Raw genomic sequence first — 23,662 nt, 5'->3', positions numbered from 1 at the left:
ATTTTGAGACGCTCCTTGAGCGTTAATCCGTTTAACCTCCTTTGACGCCCTCTGGTGGCCAGCAACTAAAATAAAAAATAAAAAGGCGACTTGTTTCTCTCAGCGGCGAGTTTACGATATTGTTGGGAAAGTTCACCTTCTACATGAACTAGTTCAAAGTTTAGTTCACGAAATTTAAAATGAATTAGTTCTGTTAATAGTTGATACAATTCAAAATTTTGAACTAAGTCAATGGTTCCATAAATGGACTAGTTCATCATTATTTTTATTTATTTCAGTTTTAAACTACTGTATGTGTCAGATGTTTTTCCTTGTATCCAATTTTGAATCTTGTACCGATTTATTTATTTTTTATCAGCGTTAACATTAGCATTATTAGACTAGTTTTCCTCTGTTAAATTAAGACTTTGTCGCTGCCAATTCAGTCCACACTAATGTTCAGCTGCAGCTTTCCACCCCTATTTTATTCTCAAAAACATGCGGGGAAAACTTGCTGCTTGAATCGTCCCCGTTTTAATGAGGACTTATTAAAACAAAAACAGGAGAATAGAAGTAGTAGATTTCTCCCACCTGAATCATCACTGACCCTTTCATATAATTATTTTAATTAATCACACAAATTATGTATTAACGGTGAACAACGGTAAACAAGTGAACAATTGCTGCTGCCTTCGTTTTTGCCTCCAACCTTCGTTCGCAGTTTGATGACGCATGCGGCGGTGCGACTGTGGTCGCTGGTGTTGTCAGTTTGAGTGTTTTCCCCAGCCAACCATGAACGCCTGCTTGCAGTGTGTTTTAGCTGGGTTTTCTCACAAACGCCAGAATGGACGCGTTCATAATAACAGCGTTCATCAACGTTCTGGATAAGTAACGAAACAAGACAACCACACTGAAAATCTGCCACTTCACTGAAACGCTTCATTGTGAGACGGAGAAATGAAGACAGTCATCTCATGTATTATATTTTAAATAACTTTATTTTGTAAGGATTTTCAAAGAAATGCAAGGATGGTGTGCGTTTTTATACAATTCCTTGAATAAAATATGATTTATTTTTCAAATTGCATTGGTTTGCTATTAAGACGGACGCCTGAAATTATCTATTTACAAAGGTAACCTGTTAACAGTACTATTAGAATTTATTTCGACAATGACTTCGATCCTCTGTCTCGAGAGTCCCCACAACCTCAACATAGTTTTTTTTTTTTTTTTTAATTCAGCTGTAATTACAAAGTTCGACTAAGTACAAAATATGCTGTTTTACAATTTGAATCAAGTCTTTTTTTCTTCATTTTTGCAGACATGGCAGGGGTATGTACAAGGGAAGGGGGCGGCATTGCTGGTGTCATGTGATCTGATGCGGAGCCTCTAGCATCTCCATGAGGAAAGTGTCGATGGGCGTGTCTCCGATCAGCTTGAAGAAGAACAGATGCTCCAGACACTTGAGGCCGATGGATCGCAGGGCGGGCAGGCGGAGCAGCAGCTTGGCAAACCTGCGATGGAAAGACAAGGGCAAAAATTGTCTCTAAAATCACAGCAAATCCTGTCAGTTTTCTCTTTTGCCTTATTCTCTTATTCTCTTATTCTGGGGCTTGGGAGCAGCTCGCCTAAGCATTTCCTAATTTTTGTAACATAAGATGAGACATGATAACTTTTTTAGGCAGATTTTTTAAAAAGATACACACACATATTTTTGAGGTTGGTGAGACAAGATGAATCAGATTACAGAGTTGTAATCTGTAGCCCTCCCAACTGTTGTGCAACATTAATAGCTGTTCTTGATCAATGACATTTGGTATTGATCTTCCTCACCACCTACCTGCCAGGCTGGTCGGGGTATTTCTGCTTGGTGTATGACTCCAAAGAGGCGTAAACTTTTTCCCTCAGCCCCTCGACCTCTGAAGGGTTGGAAAGACCTTTTGCATCTGCGAAAAAAAAAAAAAGTCAGTCCAGATAAAACACTGACACAACAACAAATCTATCTAAAGTCACTGTCGTAGTAAAACAAGAGGATGTTGAACTGACCTGGATTGAAGAGGACGATGGCTCGCAGGCAGCCGAGCTCTGTCTTGTCCATCTGCATGTCTTTCATTTTGGAGACCAACTCTGTTAGGACCCTGCATGGAAATTAAATCAGTGGCATCAAATTCACACATAATTCTCCTTCAAAGCCTACTTTTTATTTTAACGTGACACTCCTAAATGGTTTGGCGTGAAGATAAAAGTAGCTTTTGCGTTAATGCAAAAAAAATAGCTGTAATAAATCTGCACTTTCTAAACGAGGAAAAACTCTGTCCCAGATTTTCAAAGTGGGGAGAGAATAAAGTAACGCCGCTGTTTCTTTGGACATTTCACGCGAGCTTAATAGTCAACTCAAGTCTTGCCACCAACCGATCAAAGATGGATCCCACTCCTGCACTGTGCGCGCTGCTTCTGTGGACGTGGAGGCCCGTCGCTAGCAGGATGCCGTCCTTCACTGTGACCGAGCGATGTGAGAAAGAGGCGATGAGGAGCTCGTTCCAGCCTGTGTTGAGGGGAAAAGGAAGAAGGAAAATCAGCGGAAAATCCTTAATGATATTGTTTGAGAGCTTTTTGGGGGGGTGGGGGTGGGGGGGTTGTTTTTTATTCTCTCAAGTGAAATAGAATTTTGTCAGATATTTGGGGCCTTTCTCACTGCCCCTTTCAGGTATGTGTAATAAAAATATCTCACCAGCAGAGGTCAGCATTCTGCAGAACACACTGACGTGTATATTTTTGGACTTGGCAAGACATCCTGTGGTGGTTTTACATCTTTATTATATGGTGTGCATACGTATGTGCGTGCATGTGCAAGTGACTCGCTAGTCACTGTTATTCTGTACATTCTGTTCATATTGTTTATACTACACCACACCTCGTCGCTGTTTATACTGTTGATACTATGTATTTTTGCTCTATTTATTTATGCTACACCAACATTTTACCTCCAGATTTCCTATATTTTTATATCTTGTATTTATCTCAGCTTGTATATAGATTTAAGTGAGTTGCTGTACTTCTGGAACTGGGAAACGACATTTCGTTGTGAAATGAACCACTGTCGTGTTTCTTTTCCTGATGACAATAAAGAAAGTCTAAGTCTAAGTGTGCCTTTTGCGCCTACCTGCCCGAAGAAGGATGACCTGGTCGTCAAGGGGCAGCTCAGAGAAGTGAGGGATCCTTTTGGCCCACTCCACCAGAGTGAAGAGCTGCTTGTCTGCTGCCTGGCAAATATTGGTGACAGGGTCGTTGGTCTGGAAAGAGAGAAAAATAAATAAATACATAAATAAATTAATTTTTTCCATGTTCAGCAGCATGAGAATACTGGGAAATAGTTATTTTACAAAATCTAAAAAAATATATACTATTATTTAAATGTATTTTCATATCATTTGTGTCGTCTTCACTGATGAAGAATGAAAAAAAAAACAGTTCAGTTAAAGGTTCTTTGAGAGTGGTTTGGTGCCATCTTGTGGTAAGAAACATTACTGAAAAAAATATATACTGGCACTTCAATGACTTGTTTAAACAAAGGCATATTAATTTGTTTATCTCAATTTCTGACCATTTGCCCCCATTCAGCTACACATTAGAAGGTAGCTTCTTTGCTCAGCTGCCCAACATTACAGATTTTTTTATGGTACAGCAGATCCCCTCATGTCCGAAGTGCCAGACAGGCCTCCGCATCCAAAACGTGATTAGTGGCCGACTACGTGCGACTCTCACCGAGTTGCTGGGGCTGCCATCACTGTACGTCTCGGTTTTGGGCTCCACAGCCAGCTCAGCGTCCAGGATCTTCTCCACAGGCATTTCCTCGTTGAAACTGCTGGTGGATTCCACTTCGCTCTCTCCCCGTTCCTTCCCACGCTGCCGTTCTTCTTGAACCGCTGTAAGCAAGAACCAACACGCTTCAGGTCCAAGAAAAAAAAAAAACTGCATGACAAAACCATGAAGTCACTAATGAGCTCTGCCCAGGACAGCAGAGAAAGATGTTCAGCTACACACTTTAAATGTTTTTAAATGAAATCCCCCCCAAAACCTGCAGTTTCAAACTACAGAAGCTAAAAGGATGTTGATCAGCGACAAGCAACAACAAAAATATAATTCAATAACACAACTTATCATTGCTATTGATTATCTTTTTTTAAAATGTCTTTAAAATATGCATATCATGTCACATTTTTAAAGAAAATCTGAACTTCTTATTTTAAATGTTTCCAATTACTCAGGTGAATCGAAATAACCGACAGCATTGTGCATTTCAAGACTGGAAGCACGCAGTTAAACACAGCAAGTTGATATTTTAGACCCACACACACACACACACACCTTCCCGCTTCACACACACACCTTCCCGCTTCATGCCCATGGCGAGGCACTTCTGGTAGCGACAGTACTGGCAGCGGTTTCGCTGTCGCTTGTCTATCAGGCACTCCTTGTTGTCTCGACACGTGTAGGTGAGGTCTTTACGCACAGTCCTCTTGAAGAAGCCTTTGCACCCCTCACAGCTGTACACGCCGTAGTGCTTTCCTGTGGAAACACAATCCAAAGCATCAGTACACACATGCACAAACACACACACACATCCATGAGTCCATGCACACAAAAAAGGCATCCACTAGAAAAGACCAGATTGCAGATTATAATTGTCGTTGGTTTCATCTTCAGTACTGCAGAGTGAATTGATTCTAGGAAATCATCAGAGTCATATTCCAAAGCAAAAATCACAGATTATAACAGGATAGAATAAGATTTTTAAAAAAGCAAAAGTTGAGTAAAAGCGTAGTGATTGATGCACATAATGTTAAGGAAATAAAGAGATACTAAATGAAGACATAAAGAGAATACTGGTTCAAATACTGGTTGTTTATAACCCTTAATAAAACAGATAATCCAAACATGGGCAGACAAGAAGACACATGAAACTTCTTAAACTTCTTCAGCTTAATTGGGATGCCAGTTACAGCATAATAGCTTAAAGCAGCAACATCATCCTCATCTCTTATTTAAGGCACAAACGATCAGATCACATGACACTGCCAGTCGACAATCACGTCACCAGCCAAGAACGAGGCCCAACATCTGTCATTCAATCACAGCCGGCACCCAAAGCCCCAAATCCCTGCTGAAAATAAGAGTCACTCGTGGCTGTTTTAGTCCTGTTAGCTTGCGCGCTGCAAATATAGATCAACTATGGATAAAAGTTTTCCAGTTTTCAGTGGGCCATGGGAACACAACCTCCTGCCCGAAGATTTACAACAACTAAAGCAAGAATAAGAAATACTGGCTACATATCCACCAGTTGTTGCATTCTCAAAAAACAGACAACCATTTTCGCTTCATTCAAAAAAAGCAACAAGGGCTATTTCCTCCAATCTCCTCGTTGAGGGGGGTCGTCAATCAACTTCTGACAGCTGCTAATCTGTGTGTCTTTTGTGCCCTGATAAGAAGTTTTATTGCGACACACCGAGTCAAACAAATCAACGCTAGCACTCGTAAAAAAGAAAAGAAAAAAGGAAACCTGACAGCCAGCCTGCAAATCTTTGCCACTATCACCTTCGTCCATTTATCAGGGTGGAAACTTGTGTTGCGAGCGGGGAGTGTACAGTACATGTGTTTGTCTGTCCCTCCCGCCCGTCCACGCCACCTTACCTGAGGATCGGTCGCCGCATATGGAGCAGATGTGCTTGGACATTCCGCCAGGGCTGGTGCACTGGTAGTTGATGTTGCCCAGGTTCTGCAGGCCCGGCGGAGGTTTGACGTCCTCCGAGCTGCTCACGCTAGTCATGGAATTCATCTGGGGGCGATAGGAGCGCAGGGGTGCGGGGTTAAAGCCGAACATGGCCGGAGACGGAGAGGAGGAAGCGGAGAGGAAGTGCGAGCGAGAGGTGCCCAGCTGTCTCATGACACCCGGCCCCCTTCCTCTTTCTACCCTCTACTTTATTTCCTTCCGCTTGACGCCGTCTCAGAGCCTTTCACTCCACACCCACACACAGTCACACACACACGCTTTATTGTGAAAGTGTCTCAGTGTGAGGTCACATGCTTCTGTGGGAGGGGCGGAGGCTTGTCATACAGGTTTTTTTGTGTGTGTGTGGTTTTTTTTAACCGTTTGTTGACGGAGGGGTTTACGGGAGCCGTCACATGTGAAGGGAGAGGGCAGTTTTAAAGCACAAACAGGAGGGGGAGCTCTTGAGTTTAGCTCTTTGTAAGAGCCAATTGAAGTTTTAGTTGGTTTTTTTTAACTGTACCCATACCTTCAGCTGTAAAGTTTCGTTTCCATGTTCATCTAGCAACTCAGATTGATGCGCAACAATCCCACCAGTCATCTGACTAATGAACTGCTTGAATAGAATTAATTACATGGACAATGTGTTTCTTGCACCGATAATGTTCATTTAAATTAACACTTGCAAGATGCAAGGTTGAGTGTTAATGTGCTCTGGCCTTCATGAGTTCTCTCTCGCAGCCTCGCATAACAAATATTGGAGATCAAGCACAATGCATTTAAATCAACACTTGCAAGACGCCAGCTTGAGTGTCAATGTGCTCTGGGGTTCCTGAGTTCTCTCTCGCAGCCTCGCATAACAAATATTTGAGATGAAGCACAACATCAGGAAAATACAACAAATACAAAGTGTTTGCACTGCATCTGCATTGTGCATTTCGCCCATTCAACGTCTCCGCACCTTAAACCACTGGCCTCTAATGTTAATGAACGTCAGCTGATAAAAATTTCTGTACATCTTGAAATCGATGGGTGTGTTTGGAGGCCCGGCGGCGGGTCCGCTGTCCTCTTCATGCCTGTGTATCTCTTGTCTTATCGGCCACATACCCTTTGACCCAGCGCTACAAAAGAGCAGCAGGCAGGATGCACGTTTTCACCGCGCACTTATTGTTTGTTTTGTTGTTTGCGCGCAAAACATCTGCACTCGGTGAGGTGGAAACCACGCGGCTGACCTACATATGTCCTCCCGTCCTATATTCTATATACACTGCATAGTGACACACAGGACATCTTTGCTCAAGTCACCTCAGGCGATTCCTATCACTTATTTACAGTGTGCACTCCCTTCTGAACATCCACTAATGTAGACTGTGACCCTACAGTTGCAGATACAGCCGCCTGCCTGCCTTCCTTCCTTCGTCCCTTCCTTCCTGTCTGTCCTCCTTGTTCGCCGTGAACTCCGGAGTCTCCAGACGGCCACCAGAGTTGCACGGCCGAGGTCAACCGTCACACTCAAGTGAGCATGCAGCGCCGGAGCTGCTCATCGGCAACTTGTACAAATAATTAATTGTACACGTGTACGGTTCGAAAAGTCTTGCGATGCGTTCAAACAGTTGTTCAGAGCCAAAACGCTGCTTCAGACAGACAACATGCCGCTGTAGAAAAAAAAGGGGCTACGGGCGCTCGGTATGGATTATTGATGCGTCATGCATTCTTTATGCAACACATGGCATAAAGAACGCACTACTTGGTATATGTAAGGTTGACTTGGGCCTGAAATGGAGGCGTCGGCATGCGCCTTCAACAGCGAGACGGTAGTGTTGAGTCCAGCGTTGGCCAGACGTTTGAATTTCATCAGTGCGCGAACGACGAGCGTGACCAGCGACTTCTCAAGCAACGATGTTGGTCATTTTCAGAGACATTTCAATGAACTTCAGTCAGACCAGCCATTATATGGGGGACATTAAGGGCTGTTTTGGGCTAACAACGATTAGTTTGCGATCATAATGTGAAAAAGTGTAGCACAGCAGGCATTTATCGCTTTGAAGTAAACGGGACAAATGGCAGCTGAATGCTGAACTTTTAAAACGGTCCCCAGAAATATGCGAAACACTCTATAAGTTCCTATTAGGCAATTAAAATGATGTCCAAGTGCACTGCAGAAACATCACATCTGAATGACCAAGTCAGTATAAATACGTTTTTCCAATGCTGAACACATCCAGTGGTGTGTATGCCTCAGGGAGGACATTATATGGGCAACATTAAGGGCTGATTTTGAGCACACGACTATTACTTTGCGATCATAATGTAAAAAAAAGTGAATTACAGGTATTTATCGCTTTGAAGTAGCTGTCAGTCGTCAGTACTTCAACGTAAACTCATGCATGACAAATGGCAGCTCAATGCAGTAGCAGAACTTTGAAATACGCAAAACACCGTACAGTCTCCTATTAAGCTGTTAAAATGATGTCCAAGTGCACCGCAGGAACATCACATCTGAATGACTTAGTCAGTATAAATACGTGTTTCCGATACTGAACACATCCAGTGGTGTGCATGCCTCTGGGAAGACAGCACAGCCCGCGGACTTCGCTTCACCCATGAAGATGAGCGTGACATGCTACATGACACAATGACCCGACGGCAGCCTGGTCACTGGCCAGCAGTGAAACCATGGTTACACTGTACAGCCAAATCAACCCCGACCGTCGCTTCAGGGGCAGATCCATAGTGTGATTGAACCAATGTAAAGCATCGTTCGCTGTTTACTCTTCCGCCTTGGAAACACTCCAAGCGTTGGGAGATGTGAGGCCAGCCACCAGGGCGCTCGGCCTTGGGGAGGCCTATAGAATTACTTGTGCCAGCCAGTGGGAGTCTAACGTTTCAGTTTATGACTGGTCATACCTAAAGATGCAACCTCGCAGCAAGGACAGAGGGAGATACGTTGAAGAAGACACCAAACCGCTTGTACATAACAAGCAGGATGATTAAGAGAAAGTGTGGTGGACAAAGTGAAAAGAAGTTCACACCCCATTCATCACGGAGATCCAGAGAAAATTGGGTTCTTTCTCTTCCCTGGCAGTAACCCATTAAGGGGCTAATAGTTGGCCTGCGTCTTAAGACACCCACCCACCCTCCCTTCCCTCCACCCCCACCTCCAACCTCCCCCTGCACGAAAGTAACAGAGAACTCGAGGATGACCTTTAGGGGCGAGAAGTTTAAAGGTCAGGGGGGGGCTATGGGGGAGAGAGAGGAAGGCCACTTTTAAGTTTTTAGTTTAAGGCCAACACGGTGGATACAGCAGCTCCACAGTGATGGAAGTTCCCCTTTTTTTTTTAGTGAATTCGAGTGCAGTAATAAATAGAAGGTCAGTTTATTGTTGTCACATTGTGAAGGAAATACTTCTGCATGGTTTTAGATGTATACATTCACAAAAAAACAACTTCTGTGTTGCTGCTTATTAACAATGATCATTTTTATTCCTTTACTACTGATTCCATTTCTTCTCTCGTGCACTTCAATTGCTGCTATAATTATGGCAAATTTCCCCAGTGTGGAATTAATAAAGTAATTACAGTCCAGTAGGAAGCCGGTGACCACCGGGACGCCCACACACGCGCGCATCTCTCTCACCTGCGGACTGCCGAGTTGTCCAAAGTTCATGTTGGGCGTGGACGGCAGCGACATAGACGGCGAGCCCAGAGACGATGTAATGACCGGGTAGGGCGAGGCCAGGCCATTCAATGGCGAGCCCAAGGTGGCCATGGGGGACGGGAGGTGCCTGGAGGTGCTGATGACAGACGGGTGGCCCACCATGCCGCCCAAGTGAGGCGGGTGGCTGTGGGCAGTGCTCATTGGCCCCGTAGAGTCTGGAGGAGAAGAAAGAGTGTTGAGACAAAAAAACTCAGGAAGGTCATTGGTTCTCAGTGTGCAGCAAGATCTTTAGACGAAATGTTTCATCAATTCTCAAAGGCACCTTTAATTCTTTGGTAGATTGTGTTAATTTTACCCCGTCTCCTTTCACGTACAGAAAGACACGACACTTTCATATGGAGTCTTATATGAATCTGGCCTGATGATTCACCTTTTTGGGAGAAAATTGGTCCGTTGACATTTTTTGGTATTGTGTTTTTTTTGTGTGCACAGGTGGCTTACACGTGCACACTTGTAAGACTTTGGCTGCCAACTTGACAGATAGCCACTCAGTAGACGTGCACATGCCTGTGTAGTAGTGTGGTGCTGCATGGAAGAGATTTGATGAATTGATGGTTAAAAACAACACGGACCAGACTGAAAGCATGAAAGTTCTTGGCTGCTTACTGGAAAAGAGTCAAGCCAAAAGAAAGACACTCTAATTGAGGGTGTGCTTCACTCTACTAATCTGAGAGTGTAAAAGCATGTATAAAAAGAGTGTTTACGCACTGGGACGAACGCAGCTTAAACACTGGCAAACTGAGCTTTATGTTTAAAAGCCATGTTTCCTATTAGAGCAACATACTACATTAGACTAGCTTCATCCGGATATATTGTATTTGCCCAGGGTGCATTGTGCCTTTGTGGGGTGCGTGCGTAGTTAATGCCACCACATGCAGCGAGACCCATCTGACTTTGGTCACAGGGTCCTGACTGAGCTTTGCATCCACTGATTTAAACTGACAGTCTGGCATTTACATAGATGACCTACTTAGCAAAGCTGCCAGTCATCGGGGGGTATGGTGTGCAATTTCAGGCATGTGCCGTACTTATGAGGTCATTAATCATCAGAGCAACATTAAAAAAAAGAACTAATCATCTGATGACCATGCGAGTGGTGGGCCCGACATGTCATTCACACATGACGGGGAAGCAAGAGAACGCGGTGAGGCCTCGGGCCGCCACAGCTCGTTCTGATGGAGGCGGGCAGAACGGTGCACGTGCGTGCCTCTCTAGACCAACAATGACTCAGACCAACGAACAAACCTGGAGGCTTTTTTTTTCTTTTTGGCTCTGATCAAAATGCTACTGATGAGCAGTGACATGCCACCAAATGCGCAATAAACATTCGCTCTAATCTCAGGCCCTCAGAGGTTGCAGAGGCTTCAAGCTCGCGTATCAGTCCACCATCCCCCACCTTTAGACGCACGCGCGCGCACACACACACACACACACATACACACAAGCTCACACACTCATCAGTTGAGTGTGGCTGCACTCGGATGCAGCTGTTCTTGATTAAATGTCAGTTTTCTGTATGTTTCTGAGCGTTCGCAAAGATGTGGTACAGATGCAATGCAGCTGCCCATGTTTCCAAAAGATATATTATTATAGTTATTACGTGAGTAATAACTATAACTTAGGTAATAACTAAGTAATAACTGTATTTTCAAGCATCAAGAGTTTTTCTCTTCTGAAACCCTTCTGAAGCTTTGGAAGATGAGCAAAACTGACTGTCATTAGTATTCTTAAACCTCTTGATCAGTGGGCTAGAGCTGAAGGTTCTTCCTTCCTTCCTGCCCTTAACCATAAGCGGACAGCTTCATGTCTGAAGCCAGACTTTTGTCAAACACCTTCGTAACACACTCCCAACAGTCGCTCACAATGTTATGTCAAATGTACATGCAGCGCGCTACCGTTACGCTCTGTTTGTTTATGCTGCAGTCTGACAGGATAGTCATTTGCAGAGTGCCATCAAGAAAAACCAGTTCTCCTTGTTTAAGTCTTTTTCGGCAGTCTAAGTTAACTTCAGGTAAAGAAACAAGGAGTCCAGACTGCCTCCTGAGAGCATCTGACGCATAAATATAGGGTATAATGCTGACCGCCATCCTCTTTCGAGATTAACACTAGCAGCGTTTGCCATTTCTTTGGGTGCTTCTTCAGTTGCCTGAGTGTGTGTGTTCAATTTTAAAGAACGACTCCATTAATCCAGCCTCGAGATGTTGATCTGATTCTTCACCCCTGACTGCAGTCAGTCTCTGCTGGATGTGCCAAGCCTGAACGCTTCTCCCATAAAGGGAGACGGAAACTTTTGAGTGAGAGCGCCGTGAGATTTTCGAGACGTCACGTTGTCCGGCGGGACGCGCGCCTCCGCGTGCTGAGACGCACTCCGAAACGTGCAGCTGTCTGCTGTTCACTCCCTTCTGAAATGCCAAGGAACAGATGTTGTGCAACTTCCTGTTTCACACTGAGACTATAGCCTCCGCCCCCGTCTTGCTCGCCCACTTTCTCTAGCCCCGCGCCGGTGATCCCGGGCAGGCAAATATGTATCGGGGGCCTCCCTCTTTTCCTCCCATGGAGCCGAGTGCATGCACAACACCCACAGCAGGCAAACACAAGAGGCAGAAACCCCCTAAAACGATGGATGTGGGCAGAAAGTGACGCAGACGTGCATCCTAAATCCTAAGTCCTGCAAAGGAGAGGGAGGTTGCATTCCTGCTTTTATGGAGTGCATATTTGTCCAAATAATGAGCTTACGCAACAGAAGAGCACTGAATGTACTGTGTCTGATTCTGTGCGCTGACCCATCTCATTATGTGCATGAGAAATTCCCCTCAGGGCTCGTAAAGATCTATTCTAGAAGTGCTGAGTAGGAGATACAGCAACAGGCCTGTCGTCGCGCCAGCCAACAAGTGACGGCCGTCGAGACCAGCAAGTCTTTGGACTGGCTCACACAGCCACTTGGCATGTCAGCGTGACAGGTTTCCACACACACACATACACATACGTCTCTGGAAGAAGCAGAGACTGATTTGTGAGGTAAATAGGGAGGAACTGAATGGAAAAGATTATTTTCTGACAAATCAATACAGGTCATTTAAACCTTAAAATGGCTCAAAAACAGAACCTTTTAAAAACAGACTGAAAACGTCAGCCCCAGTTTATCTTCCTGCTTTTATATCACTGTGCGTCTTGGATTGGTTGTTAGAGGAGTTGAGCAACCAAAGACCTTCATCAAAAACCCTGCTCACCGTTTCAGATTAATAATTATCTATATATTTTTTTTTAAAGTGAGGCTAGCCCAGGATAAAAAAGAAGTCTCAAATTACCATCATCACATTATTCATGCAAGCAGATTTAAAAAAAAAAAAAAAGAAAAAATGTGCAACAAATCAAGTATCAAATAGTGACTCTCAACCTTTCCGGCGTCATCTCTCACATGATTCCGTGCATTACTAAGCGGAACATATTTGGAGTCCTCTTTTTTTGGTCAAACCTTTAAAGCCTTTCAATTCGCTGGCGTGAGCGACGAATAACGTTCAGGCTTCCCGGACACTCCCTGGTTATGGTGCGAACCTCTGACCACAAACATGACATTAAAAGTGTCTCTGTGTCAAGATGAAACCCAATCCTATAGGGCGCTGAGGTGCACTAAAAAATATACGGCCAGTCAGCTGGTGAGATGGGGGCAACAAATCTGGTCATGCTCTTTGCGAGGGGCAGTTGTGTGCATTGTGTGTTGTGTAAGGAGGCTGAGCGGCTCACGGGGGATGAGGTGGTTGGTGGTGGTGGGGGGGTGGGGGGGGTCTATCCTCGAATCACCCACCACCACCGGCTGGTCCATCTCCATTCTATGTAAATCACCCTCGCACGTTGCACAACAGACTTTAGCGAGCGGCGGGAGGTCGTTCGCAGACAGCGGCCAGAGCGGCGGCGAGCTTCTCGAGCCGTAAGCATCTATTTGAGCGCAAACAAGCACACAGACACGAGCGGCGAGGCGAGCACCTTTGACCACCGGCGCCACAAATCAAAGGTCGCATGTTGCCAAACTCCGGAGTTCCAAAGAAGCCGCGGCGGTCCCCGCGCACACTCGCATTCCCAGAAATTTGTTACGTTGGGGGGTGGGGCTGCTGCCATCACCGCTGGCTATCGCTCACAGCTGGATTATACCTGTGAACCTGACAATGCTGGGAAGCGCGACCTCACTGCTACAACACGAAGTGGAAAATTTCCTTCTTTTTTTTTTTTAAGTCCGGGTCGATTTGATTCCATCAGTCGTCCCGAGGCTTCGAGGAGCGAAAGTAAAAATATGAATGTGGTTCACCACTGAGTCATAACACACAACTCAAAGCAGCTGGTAAGTTGGAGAGGAGCACTGCGGACGATGCGAAGCCACAAACTAATGGCTGTTCTTTTGCTAGTGTTTCCTAGTTTCAGTATTTCTGGTGTTATGGCACAAGAAAAACTGTCTCCTTTCGATAGCGCGATGACAGCGGGATAAGCAACCACAACCCAAAAGTGTTTTTTTTTGGGGTTGGGTTTAATCATTGTGCTTCCTCAATTTGAAAATATGCGGTAAAAAAAAAAAGTGAGGAAAAGCACATAACAGAATGAACTCCGGCTGTAATGTCAGCAAGGACGAATTTATACGGGCCGGCCAGAGAACGGTGGCAGCGAGCAGATGGACATGCAGATGTATCCGTTTATGATCAACAGGTTTAAAGTCACGACCCTCCTACTAAATCCCTGACCGTTAATTAACCGGTCATGGATAAATAGGGAGGGAAGGGGGAGGGGTATCAGTGGCGGATACAGGACCACCGGAAACCTACCGCCCCCCTCCCGGACCTCCCGAGGAGCTACACCGACAACACACCTGAGTATCGAACAGATAATCCGCCATGTAGACGGCTCATCAGCTCCCATATCAGTCTAACCAATGGCCTGTGTGTGTGTGTGATGGTCAGAGTATCCCGAAGTAATCGGAACCCCTCCGTCCATCCGTCCGTCTGTCTATCCATCCATCCATCATGCGCCTTAGAGAGGAGAGGACGCCGCAAAGAAGAAATAAAGGAAGGGGGAAAAAAACCTGGCCACAAGCCAGCTCAAACCCGGCCGCCGTTTTTAAACATTAATTTCTGAAGCTAAATGAGGTTGATGTCTGATCAATTGTGTCAGTAAATCCTCTTATTGCCGGGGTAAGTATCAGCAGCTCTACGCGCCAGCTGTCAAGAAGGAAGGTGGGAGGCTGACGGGAGCCGAGACGGAGGGGTGTGGGGGCGGGGAGGGGCTCTACAGAGAAGAGATGGATGGATGGATGGCACTTTCCCACACAAAAACAGCCTCAGCCCTGAAATCCAACAGGAATCCACCACAACAAAGGCCCAATCTCTTTTTGCTGGCTGAGAATATTTGATCGTCACTCTGGAGACAAAAAAAGCCCGCAGCAATATTCCTTTTTTTTTGTTTAGACAAAACAAAGACGGTCTAAATCTTTGGATAAACTTGGAAGGATGATTTCCTCTCACCTCCAGAGACTGAATAAACATCCCACCATCAATCTATCTATCCATTTTTTTTATTTTAGGAAATAATATCACAGAGAAACAACACATTCACAGCACACACACAGACAATTTAAAGTTGCCACCACACTAAACTGCTCGTCTGTGCACTGTGGGAGGAAGCCACAGTGCACAGGGAGACAAAGAGGAAGGCTCGTCCCAAAAAGGCAACAGGTTTTGATGACACAAGCACTTGTGTCGGTGAACATCCTTGACCCCGAAATTTTGCCCTGTGGTGAACTCGCGCAACTTTGCCGTAAAGAAACTGAACTCCCAGAGGTTCCAAAAAGCTTCAGGCCGAGAGAGAAGAGCGAACTGATCTATTCTGCCGTGCATCGTCACGTCGACTAACTCCGCAGGCATGAGACACGCCAGCGGGATATGCTTTTGGTGGGGTGGGGGTGAACAGGATCGATGAGGTCAGGACTGAGACAAGGATGAGATAAAGATTGTTATTTTTTGAAATTGATAAAAGCAAAAACAAATGTTGAGAACTCAAACAGGCGATAACACAGGCTGTTTTTTCACGGGGGGGTTTAGCCCATTAAAACCAACTCACTGAATAGTAGTCCAGGGGGAAATGCATTGCTCCTGTCAGAGGTGACTCAAAGAGGTGAGAATGTCCTGTCGTCACACACAAAGTAAGTACACACGGTGTGACCAGGGCGACCTGACCTCTGAACCTTTGACCAGATCCTAGAAAGTAACCAGAGGGCAAACCTGACCTGCCTCTCTAACCTGAAGTTACTCCTGTGACATTTGAAATCAAAGTACTGATGAAATAGGGCATGAATGAAAACGACCTTTAACAGGACGGGGCGGGGGTTGGTGGGGGCGGGGGTAACTGACAATCTGACAACTGCACTGACATTCACTTTCTCTTTGCAGCACATTTTAAAAACATGGGAATGAAAACAGAGCCTGGAACTGGTGATGGAAGACCGAGTCAGATGAAATAAAAGAAGAGGATCTTGTCTGTGTGGAGAGATGAGGAGGAATTCAACTTCCTGAAATGTGTTTTCGTCTTTCCGGATGAAGACATTTTTTTCCAGGATGTTTCCCCTGTTGTTTGATGTGTGATTAGACTTTTGCTCTCTACCAGCTTTTTTACAAAAAAAAAAGGAAAAAATGAAATTTTTGGCACCTGCCTTTAGCTTTAAGCTAAAAGACCAGCTGAGGTTAGTGGGTCGTGAATCAGGTTTCAGTAGCTTAAAGTATCTGTACCAGCGACAAAGTGCTTTTACAACGCTTAAAAGCTTTAAAGGGCCACTGCAAACTTTACTCCATCATTCTCTGCCATCATCAAAGACAGCAGTCAGCCATGAAATTCACTCTCTCCCTATACATGGTAACAGGGCGTTGCATTCATGTCCATTCCACTCACTGACACTGCTGTTGCAGCAAATAATATATTGTTAGACCAAAGCTGAGCTCTTCTACAAAGCTATTTAAATGATCCAGTATGGCCTCAAAAGTTCCTTTTATTGACGTTTTTATCCTCAAGCTGAACAGTGTTGGCAGTGGGGGATGAAAACTTGGAAGGACGGAGAGCGCTTTGCTGTCCTGATTTCAACCCTGACTGTATGAATGAATGGACCACAATGTTTATTTACCACAGAGGGGGAAGCGCAGCTGTAAACACGGGCGTCACAAGCGTCTCTTAAGGACACCGAGCTGAAGAGACCAGTGCTTCTTGTCACTCACCGCGACTGAAGTACGCCCGGACCTCCACGGACTCTCTTTATCACCTTACACAAGAGTCCCACCCGGGGGAAAAGGAGTCGGGGTGGGGGGGTTGTCGATGGAGGGATACGGGGTGATGGGTGGCAGGTTCGGAGGACAGACGGAGGCGGCTAGCATCGGATGCGACAAGTGTTGAGAACTAAACAAGGAGTGAGAAACAACAGCAACAAGAGCCGGGAGGTTTTGTCTTCTCTCCCATCGGAACTGCAACATGCCAGCAGCCGAGCCCCGCACATGTCATGACCCATTAACGTGACCCAATTATTTGCAGAAACCGAGCGGCTGGATGGAAATAAGATCACGACATGAGGAAACAGGGGGCAAAAAAGAGAAGAAAAAAAAAAGATCATTTGCTGCGACTGTACGACATATGGTTCTTATACAAACAGAACCATGAGAAAAGACATTTACGGAAAGATGTTCCCCTAAATGCATCTGTCCAGGAAAAAATAAATAAAAAAAAGATAACTCATTGAAAGAGCGCACTGCTGGGATTAGAGGCTTTATTGCAATGCATCTGTGCAGCATTAGCTTTTAGTGCTGCAGGGTGACAGCATCTTCCGTCGCCAATGCTTCCACAGGACCGGAGACACTTGTTCTGCTTGATCTGCGCACTTTCAATAAACGCACAAACAAAAATAACCTCGAAAGCGAGTGAGGCTACTCACAGTGCCCGTGACAGGCGTCCTGTCTGGGGCTCCCTCCAGTCGCGGGTGACGCCACCGGGTGCCACATGCCTCCTGCAAGCGGCGCAACGCCAGGGAGACACAGGTCTGGAGCGTCAAAATCCCAGGAAAAAAAAAAAAAACACGATAAAGACCCAGATATTGTGAGAAATCTGCCACTAGTCGCCGCGGAGCCAGATCCCGAGTGCTGATGTGGAGTGAGGGGCGGGGGCTTAGCGGAGGGCAAAAGAGGCGGAGTTCACTGGCACCGGTTATAGGATTAGGACCCAGATTATCCTTCCTCGGAGATCAATCCCCCAGGAGCTGTTTGCCGCCCGACTGCTGAACAAATCAGCTCTCCTGCCGCCCACTCATCTCACACCGCCGTAGCCGAGTTGCTAAAACTATCAGTGCAGGGACACCTGTTGTTGAGGCAGAGCGGCAGCACGTCTAGCGTGTGTGTGTGTGTGTGTGTGTGTGTGTGTGTGTGTGTGTGTGTGGCATGGGGTTTTACAGTATCCAGCAGAAGTTTCAGATTACTCTGTCTTAAAAGGGATCAGGATCTGCGAACATGAGGAGGACGACACCTCCACTCTCCTGTCCACCGACCGCCGAGATTTCTTCACTTCCGTCCTTTTCGCTAAGGTGATGGTTGCAGATTTAGGACAAAACAAAAAACAGCAACAAAAAAAAAACTTCCCTTGTTTCCCTTGCAAAGCGTCGCTCATTCCCCTCGATACCAAGGTGCATTTTTGCAAGCGCGAGCAGCGTGTGAGGCCGCCTGTCTGTTTGTACATTGTCAGTGTGTTTGTGTGTTTGGCAAGTGTTGTAGCATTCCGGGAAGTCAGGAATTGTCTTTTTAAGAGCTCCGGCCCGCTCGAGCGAACACACAGCGAACTGAGCTACCCCAGACGCAAACACGGGCCAAAAATATACCTTGAAGGCAATGAAGAACAATGCATGACAAATCCAACGAAACCTAAATAAACCAAAAACTCCACATATGGAGAAGGATGCGCTTTATCTGTTGCAACAGACCCTTGAAGTATGGAATAAAAGAGGTAGAAGAACTGTGAGTCCACCATTAGGAAACAAGCAAATGTTGTGCAAGTTCACTATCAGCATGTTTAGATTATTTTAAGGAGAAAGAATTATGTACGTTTGGGAACACTTTGTTGAATGTTTCTATGCAAATCCAGCAGGAATCGCAACCGTTCTAAAATTCTGACCCAAGTGTTCATGTAATGTGTTGGGGGAGTTGAAATGTATGCATGCACACAATTCATCTGGACCAAAACTGGACATCTTGCACTACCATCTGCAATTTTGACCTGGAAGCCAAGACACATAAAGCGTAACAGAAGAAGAAGCCGCTAGCGCAAGAACACAAAGATGAAGAAAACAGAGCGGAGAGCATGGGAGGGAGACCCACACATTTTCAGACAGACAAGGAGCCGCAGAGATTGTTCCCGCTGCCAGTTTGCCGCTAGTTAATTTGTTTTTTCTACTGTTCAGACTGTGGAACAATGAGCGCACAGAACAAATCCAATTCTTACGATCCAAAAGGGGCCCATTAGCCCTTACTGTACCAGAATCACTTGGCCCAAAACAGCGATTCCTCTCCCGTGTTCCATATACTGTGACAAGCACAACAACCCAATTCGGCGGTTCGAGCCAAGCTACAGCTCCAGCTTGATTTAACTGTACACGTAAATGGACTGTATAGCATGCGTCTGGCATGAGCATAGGCAGCAAACAGCTGTATCCATCAAACTTGAACCCCGCACTGATAATAGTCTGCAGCTGCTCCTTTTAATTTATGCTGACACCCTATCGAGTGTTGACCACCTTCTGCCCCTCAGGCTTCTGGGAGACACTGCACCGAATGGAAAAAAAAAAAAAAAAAATGCAAGAAGCCTCCGGACAGAATATGTGCTCATCTATTTCGCTTACACGACTCGCACTCACAACACTGAGTTTCCTTGTGCAGCGCACCTGCATGTAGCCAGATCAAGTGTCTATACAGTGCTTGAAGGGTGGCCAGCAGTAACCAGATCCCCTTACAGTGACCTACTCAGCATTTCCCAACAAGACGGAGGGAAGACAGAGAAGGAAGTGAGACACATGCCTCACATCCAGGCTTGAAACTTTCATTTTCAAAGCCACTAAATCATCCTGTCAGACACTTCTGCAGCCATTGGTTCATTACTTTAATGTAACTGTAAGTGACTAATAATTTTTATAAATTTATTTATTTGCTTACGTACTTATCCATCAACCCAGCCAGAGGTTTAATGCGTGATCATATTGTCAGAATGTCATTCTACAATTTTTTTTAAACACAAAAGTATCCAGGTGTGAGTTACTATTTTGATGCTTTTTTCTAAATACGACATGTTTAAAGCTTTGCTTCCACTGAGGATAAAAATGTTCCATCTTTCCTGCACGGATGGACGCTGTAAAACTGTGGAGAAATGCTTCAAAGCCTGTGTGTAACGTGTGGCGCATTAGGTCCTGGAAAATGATTGCGTGGATTCACATGCGCCACGTGTATTATTACCGCGCAATTACCAAAGAAATAGTCATATTCATCTTACGCAGCCGCCTCGTAGCCTTTTTTAAGGTTCTCCTCTTGATTAAAGCTGAAATTAAATCAAGACTTTGACCTTCTTCACAAATGACTAATTACGGGCAATTAGCCCGGAGAATGGCCTCCTTAGCTGGGTGCTTTCTATCCCTCCATCCTGTTCCCACAGCCGGCGCCCACTCACTCGCACTGAGCCGAGGCTGGGCCGACTCCGACCCGTTGGCTCATAAATCACTGGGTTCAATCAGAGAGCGGCAGGAAGTGCACCTTTTGTCTGCGCTGCGCTCACCCACCACATGTGCGCTGAAGGTCTTTGGCTGGAGAATTCTTGAGCAAATACCTGCGGGGAGCCACACCCTCCCTCTACCTGTGTGGTTTAGACGGGGATCAGCCATTTCAGAGCGCCGCCTTCCTCGGCTGCAACACCCAAATTCTTTAGGTTGCGTTCCTGTACATCACGTTGCAGCTGTTGAGTTTAAAGCCTCGAGTGTGCGACGAGGGACGCATTAGTTAGCCTGTGAGTCTGTGTCAGCATGTGTCCACCTCGAGGTGAAACACTGACCTCTGGCAACCGACGAGAGCTCACAGCAACTTGGGTTGCTTGACCCTTCCTCTACCCACTTCCCTCTTTTTATTCTACTCTTCCTAGTTCAACCTTAGATTTTCTCACTGTCAACGAGTGAGAACTCGTCAGCATGTCGAGTCACTTCCACCAATGGAAAACTTGACAAAAAAAAAAGCGGCTGAAGCGATAAGAGAAGAGATGAAAAAAAAATGCTTAGTCCACTCAAAGCTGAAGGCCTTCCCTGTTGAAAGCTGGGAAAATCCAAACAATTCACATGTAATCTGTTGACAGCGGATTTTTCTTCTTCTTCTTCTTCTAATTCTCATGGCTTCTCGCGCCGCCACCTCCGACGCCACACCCAAATGACGGATCCCCATTTGGAATTTCCAAAGGGAACGGGAGTGATTATCTTGCTGTCAGCGAGGAGAAACTGCTTATGGCCCCGGTTTCCGTATGGTGTTTTGATGTGTGGGGCTGTTGATGGTAAAATACTGCGCATCATAAATTTTTAGCTGCGAGCCAACACAAAGTCAAACAAGGGCAGCCCTGCCTTTAAAAGGATCCTTGTCGGGTTTTTGACTTTCACCCGAAACCAGCTCAGTGTCTTTGGCTCTCAATCGTTTCATCAACTAAATGATGAGGCAGTTAGATTAGTTTAGACCGTTGAGATGAAAGACTCTGTGGGGGTGGGGATTTGTTTTTCCCTCCAATAGCAGTTTGGTTACTCTGCAGTTGGATTAACCTAAAAAAAAACAAAAAAAAAAAAACAACTCACACACACACACACACACACACACACAACACTGCGGGCAGTGCGGTAAAATAAAAATATTGACTACAGCCAAAGCTAAAGATCAAAAATTGAAAGGTACAGCCACTTCCCAGTTTAAAACAAATCTACTCTGCAAAAATCATTTGATGCTTCAGCTGATCCAATAAAGTCCCACAGGGTGGAATCATACACCCTGTGGTTCAGCAGAACTCAGACTGAGGGCTTCCCTCAACATGCTCCCATGTCCAGATGTCTCTGCCTTATTGCCTCTGGGACACTCTGCGATTACGGAAACTATTTTCAAAACCTACGAATGGTGCAGATATATCAGTGATTACTGCTGTAAGACTTCAAAGACATATATATATTTTTTTAAATCCTTTTTGTTTTCCTTCCACAAAACACTGCTGTTTCAAACCGCATGGCATGTTTCCTTTGACAATGGGTGTACCTTTGAGGTAGAGCAAAAGAAAAAAAAACACATCACATGATAAATGATGCATATAGTGTGACTCAGGCTGAAAGAGTCTGACACGGGCGATGTATCCCACCAGAACAGGAGGAAACAGTGGCTCGCTTGTGTCGTTAAGCCCTCGGCTGTCACAGAAATACTGATGACAGAATAAATAAAGCAATCAGCGAGTCCCAGGTCAAAGTCAAGAAGTTACACCAGAGTTCAGCTCGACTGAGTGGAATCTCATCACGCTGTCACTCAGTCTGCCGCGGACGGGGAAACCTCGGCGCGGCGCGGGGCTGCGTTCGCTTCGTCCTCGCCGCAGAGATCAAGTTTGTTTATCCGAATGGTAATCCGCCATTCTTCAAGCACGTCTCGACCTCCTCTCCCGACTGCCGGCCGCTTCGCCAGACCAATAAATTGTGCCGGAGCGAAAACAAGTTGAGCGCGAGACGCGCGACGAGCGCCATAAATTACATAAGCGCAATTAAAGTGCCAACCTCTGACCTTGGCTGACCGGCGCGGGCAGCCACGATCACCTGACTTTCTTTTTTTTTTTCTTCTTCTTCTTTTTTTGCAGTGACCGCAACAGTTCAGTTTCTGGTGGCACCACCGGTTGCGTCGGCGGCGGAGGAGGAGGAAGAGGAAAGAAACACAATTTGTTGACGAGGCGGGAGGAGGAAGAGGAGCTTAACCGCCGGAGTGGCTGGCTCAAGTCGACGCGCGGCTACGGCGCGCGGCGTCTCGCGCAGGCGCGCGCTCGCGCGAACACGCGAACACACTCACACACACACACAAGCCATGAAAACGCGCCGCGCTCGTGTCAAAAACGGTACGGCGCGAGCTCTTGGCGGATTAATGAGGGTTTACTTACTGAGGTGTAAATATGGATCATTGCTGTCCATAGTGCGCGAGTCGTGGCGTCGATCCTGTAAAGTCGGCGCTGCTCCGCATCCCAGCGCATTCCTCTCCCAGCCCGACTCTCGACTGAGCAAAGGCGGCTCTACACGGGGGCCCAGCCAGGGGGAGGGGGGCCAACAGGGCTTCTCCCAATGACAACAGAGCTCCATATCGAGCTCTGGAGCGGCGATCACGATCCTGCCTCCAGCGTTTAGAAAGTAAAAACAAGGGGCCTGATTCTGATTCTATGCGTGATTCTATACGGGGAATAGAAAAATAAAGCAGAAAACGAATGGTATTGCAGTATGTGTATGCTTATATTCTGTTCTGTCTTTTGTTTTCAAAACAACTTATATACGAATACATTCTAATTCCATACAGACTGTATAGACTAAAAGCATACATACATACATACATACATACATACATACATACATACATACATACATACATACGTACATACGTACATATGTATATGTGTATATGTACACATATACATATATACATATACATATATAACGTGTGTGTATATATATTACATATTTTTATTTATATCTGTATGTGTATATGCGGAGCGTGTGGATATTTTGTTTTTAGCAAGAGATTTTATAATGGTGGGGCGCCTATTTTAATTTAAATGTAAATATAATCCCATATGTAATTTGTTGGTTGGTTGGATTTGTTGGTAGTTTGTGTGCTTTGTGCTGCAGAGGGGTGGCTGCTTTTATCACACATTCCCCTTTTTTCATACAAAGGTTTACACAGGCAATTTATCATGGAGGGAATCTGTTCACGCAAGATCTGTTTTGGATTCCCTTGCAGTTGAACTTGCAGCGGAGCCCGCTCCTGCCAAACCTCTAATACAGCGGGTTTTAACAACTCCAGGCTGCGAAAACTCAAATTGCATTGTTTTGAATCCCCCTGTGGTCTTCCTTGGAGAGGATCTGTTTACCTATGCGCTGTCTTGTGT

The 23,662-nt window shown here is 45.6% G+C and overlaps 1 protein-coding gene across 4 annotated transcripts; it reads right to left on the bottom strand.

Moving 5' to 3' along the window:
• Positions 1–958: 958 nt before the first annotated feature.
• On the bottom strand, positions 959–22,819 carry rxrgb (retinoid X receptor, gamma b). Of its 4 annotated transcripts, none has more exons than XM_076039225.1 (10): positions 22,667–22,819; positions 9,383–9,618; positions 5,671–5,815; positions 4,348–4,548; positions 3,745–3,905; positions 3,143–3,272; positions 2,392–2,524; positions 2,026–2,117; positions 1,820–1,925; positions 959–1,493 (listed from the first exon to the last, which is right to left on the bottom strand). In XM_076039225.1, the coding sequence occupies exons 1-10, from the start codon at positions 22,695–22,697 to the stop codon at positions 1,346–1,348; spliced, it is 1,383 nt and encodes a 460-aa protein (XP_075895340.1). In that variant the 5' UTR covers positions 22,698–22,819; the 3' UTR covers positions 959–1,345. The 4 variants fall into 4 exon arrangements, with proteins under 4 accessions (XP_075895340.1, XP_075895341.1, XP_075895342.1 ...); XM_076039226.1 differs by having other exon boundaries at positions 4,369–4,548; XM_076039227.1 differs by lacking the exon at positions 22,667–22,819 and adding an exon at positions 17,418–17,499.
• Positions 22,820–23,662: the final 843 nt, after the last annotated feature.

The sequence above is a fragment of the Nelusetta ayraudi genome, unplaced genomic scaffold (assembly GCF_046127955.1).
Source record: "Nelusetta ayraudi isolate G7.1 ecotype Tasmania unplaced genomic scaffold, CSIRO-AGI_Nayr_v1 ptg000059l, whole genome shotgun sequence".
Lineage (NCBI taxonomy): Eukaryota > Metazoa > Chordata > Actinopteri > Tetraodontiformes > Monacanthidae > Nelusetta > Nelusetta ayraudi.
Note: the sequence above shows the minus strand (reverse complement) of the source record. Positions and strands in the feature narration are given on the sequence as shown.

What these genes read in the sequence shown, in the direction of transcription:
- rxrgb (XM_076039227.1), bottom strand. Translation starts at nt 17,484, where the DNA reads ATGTGGCACCCGGTGGCGTCACCCGCGACTGGAGGGAGCCCCAGACAG. An exon ending in GTGGGATCCATCTTTGATCG is followed by an intron (nt 2,118 to 2,391) that starts GTTGGTGGCAAG and finishes ATTTCCATGCAG; the next exon opens with GGTCCTAACAGAGTTGGTCT. An exon ending in TACCCCGACCAGCCTGGCAG is followed by an intron (nt 1,494 to 1,819) that starts GTAGGTGGTGAG and finishes TTTCCATCGCAG; the next exon opens with GTTTGCCAAGCTGCTGCTCC.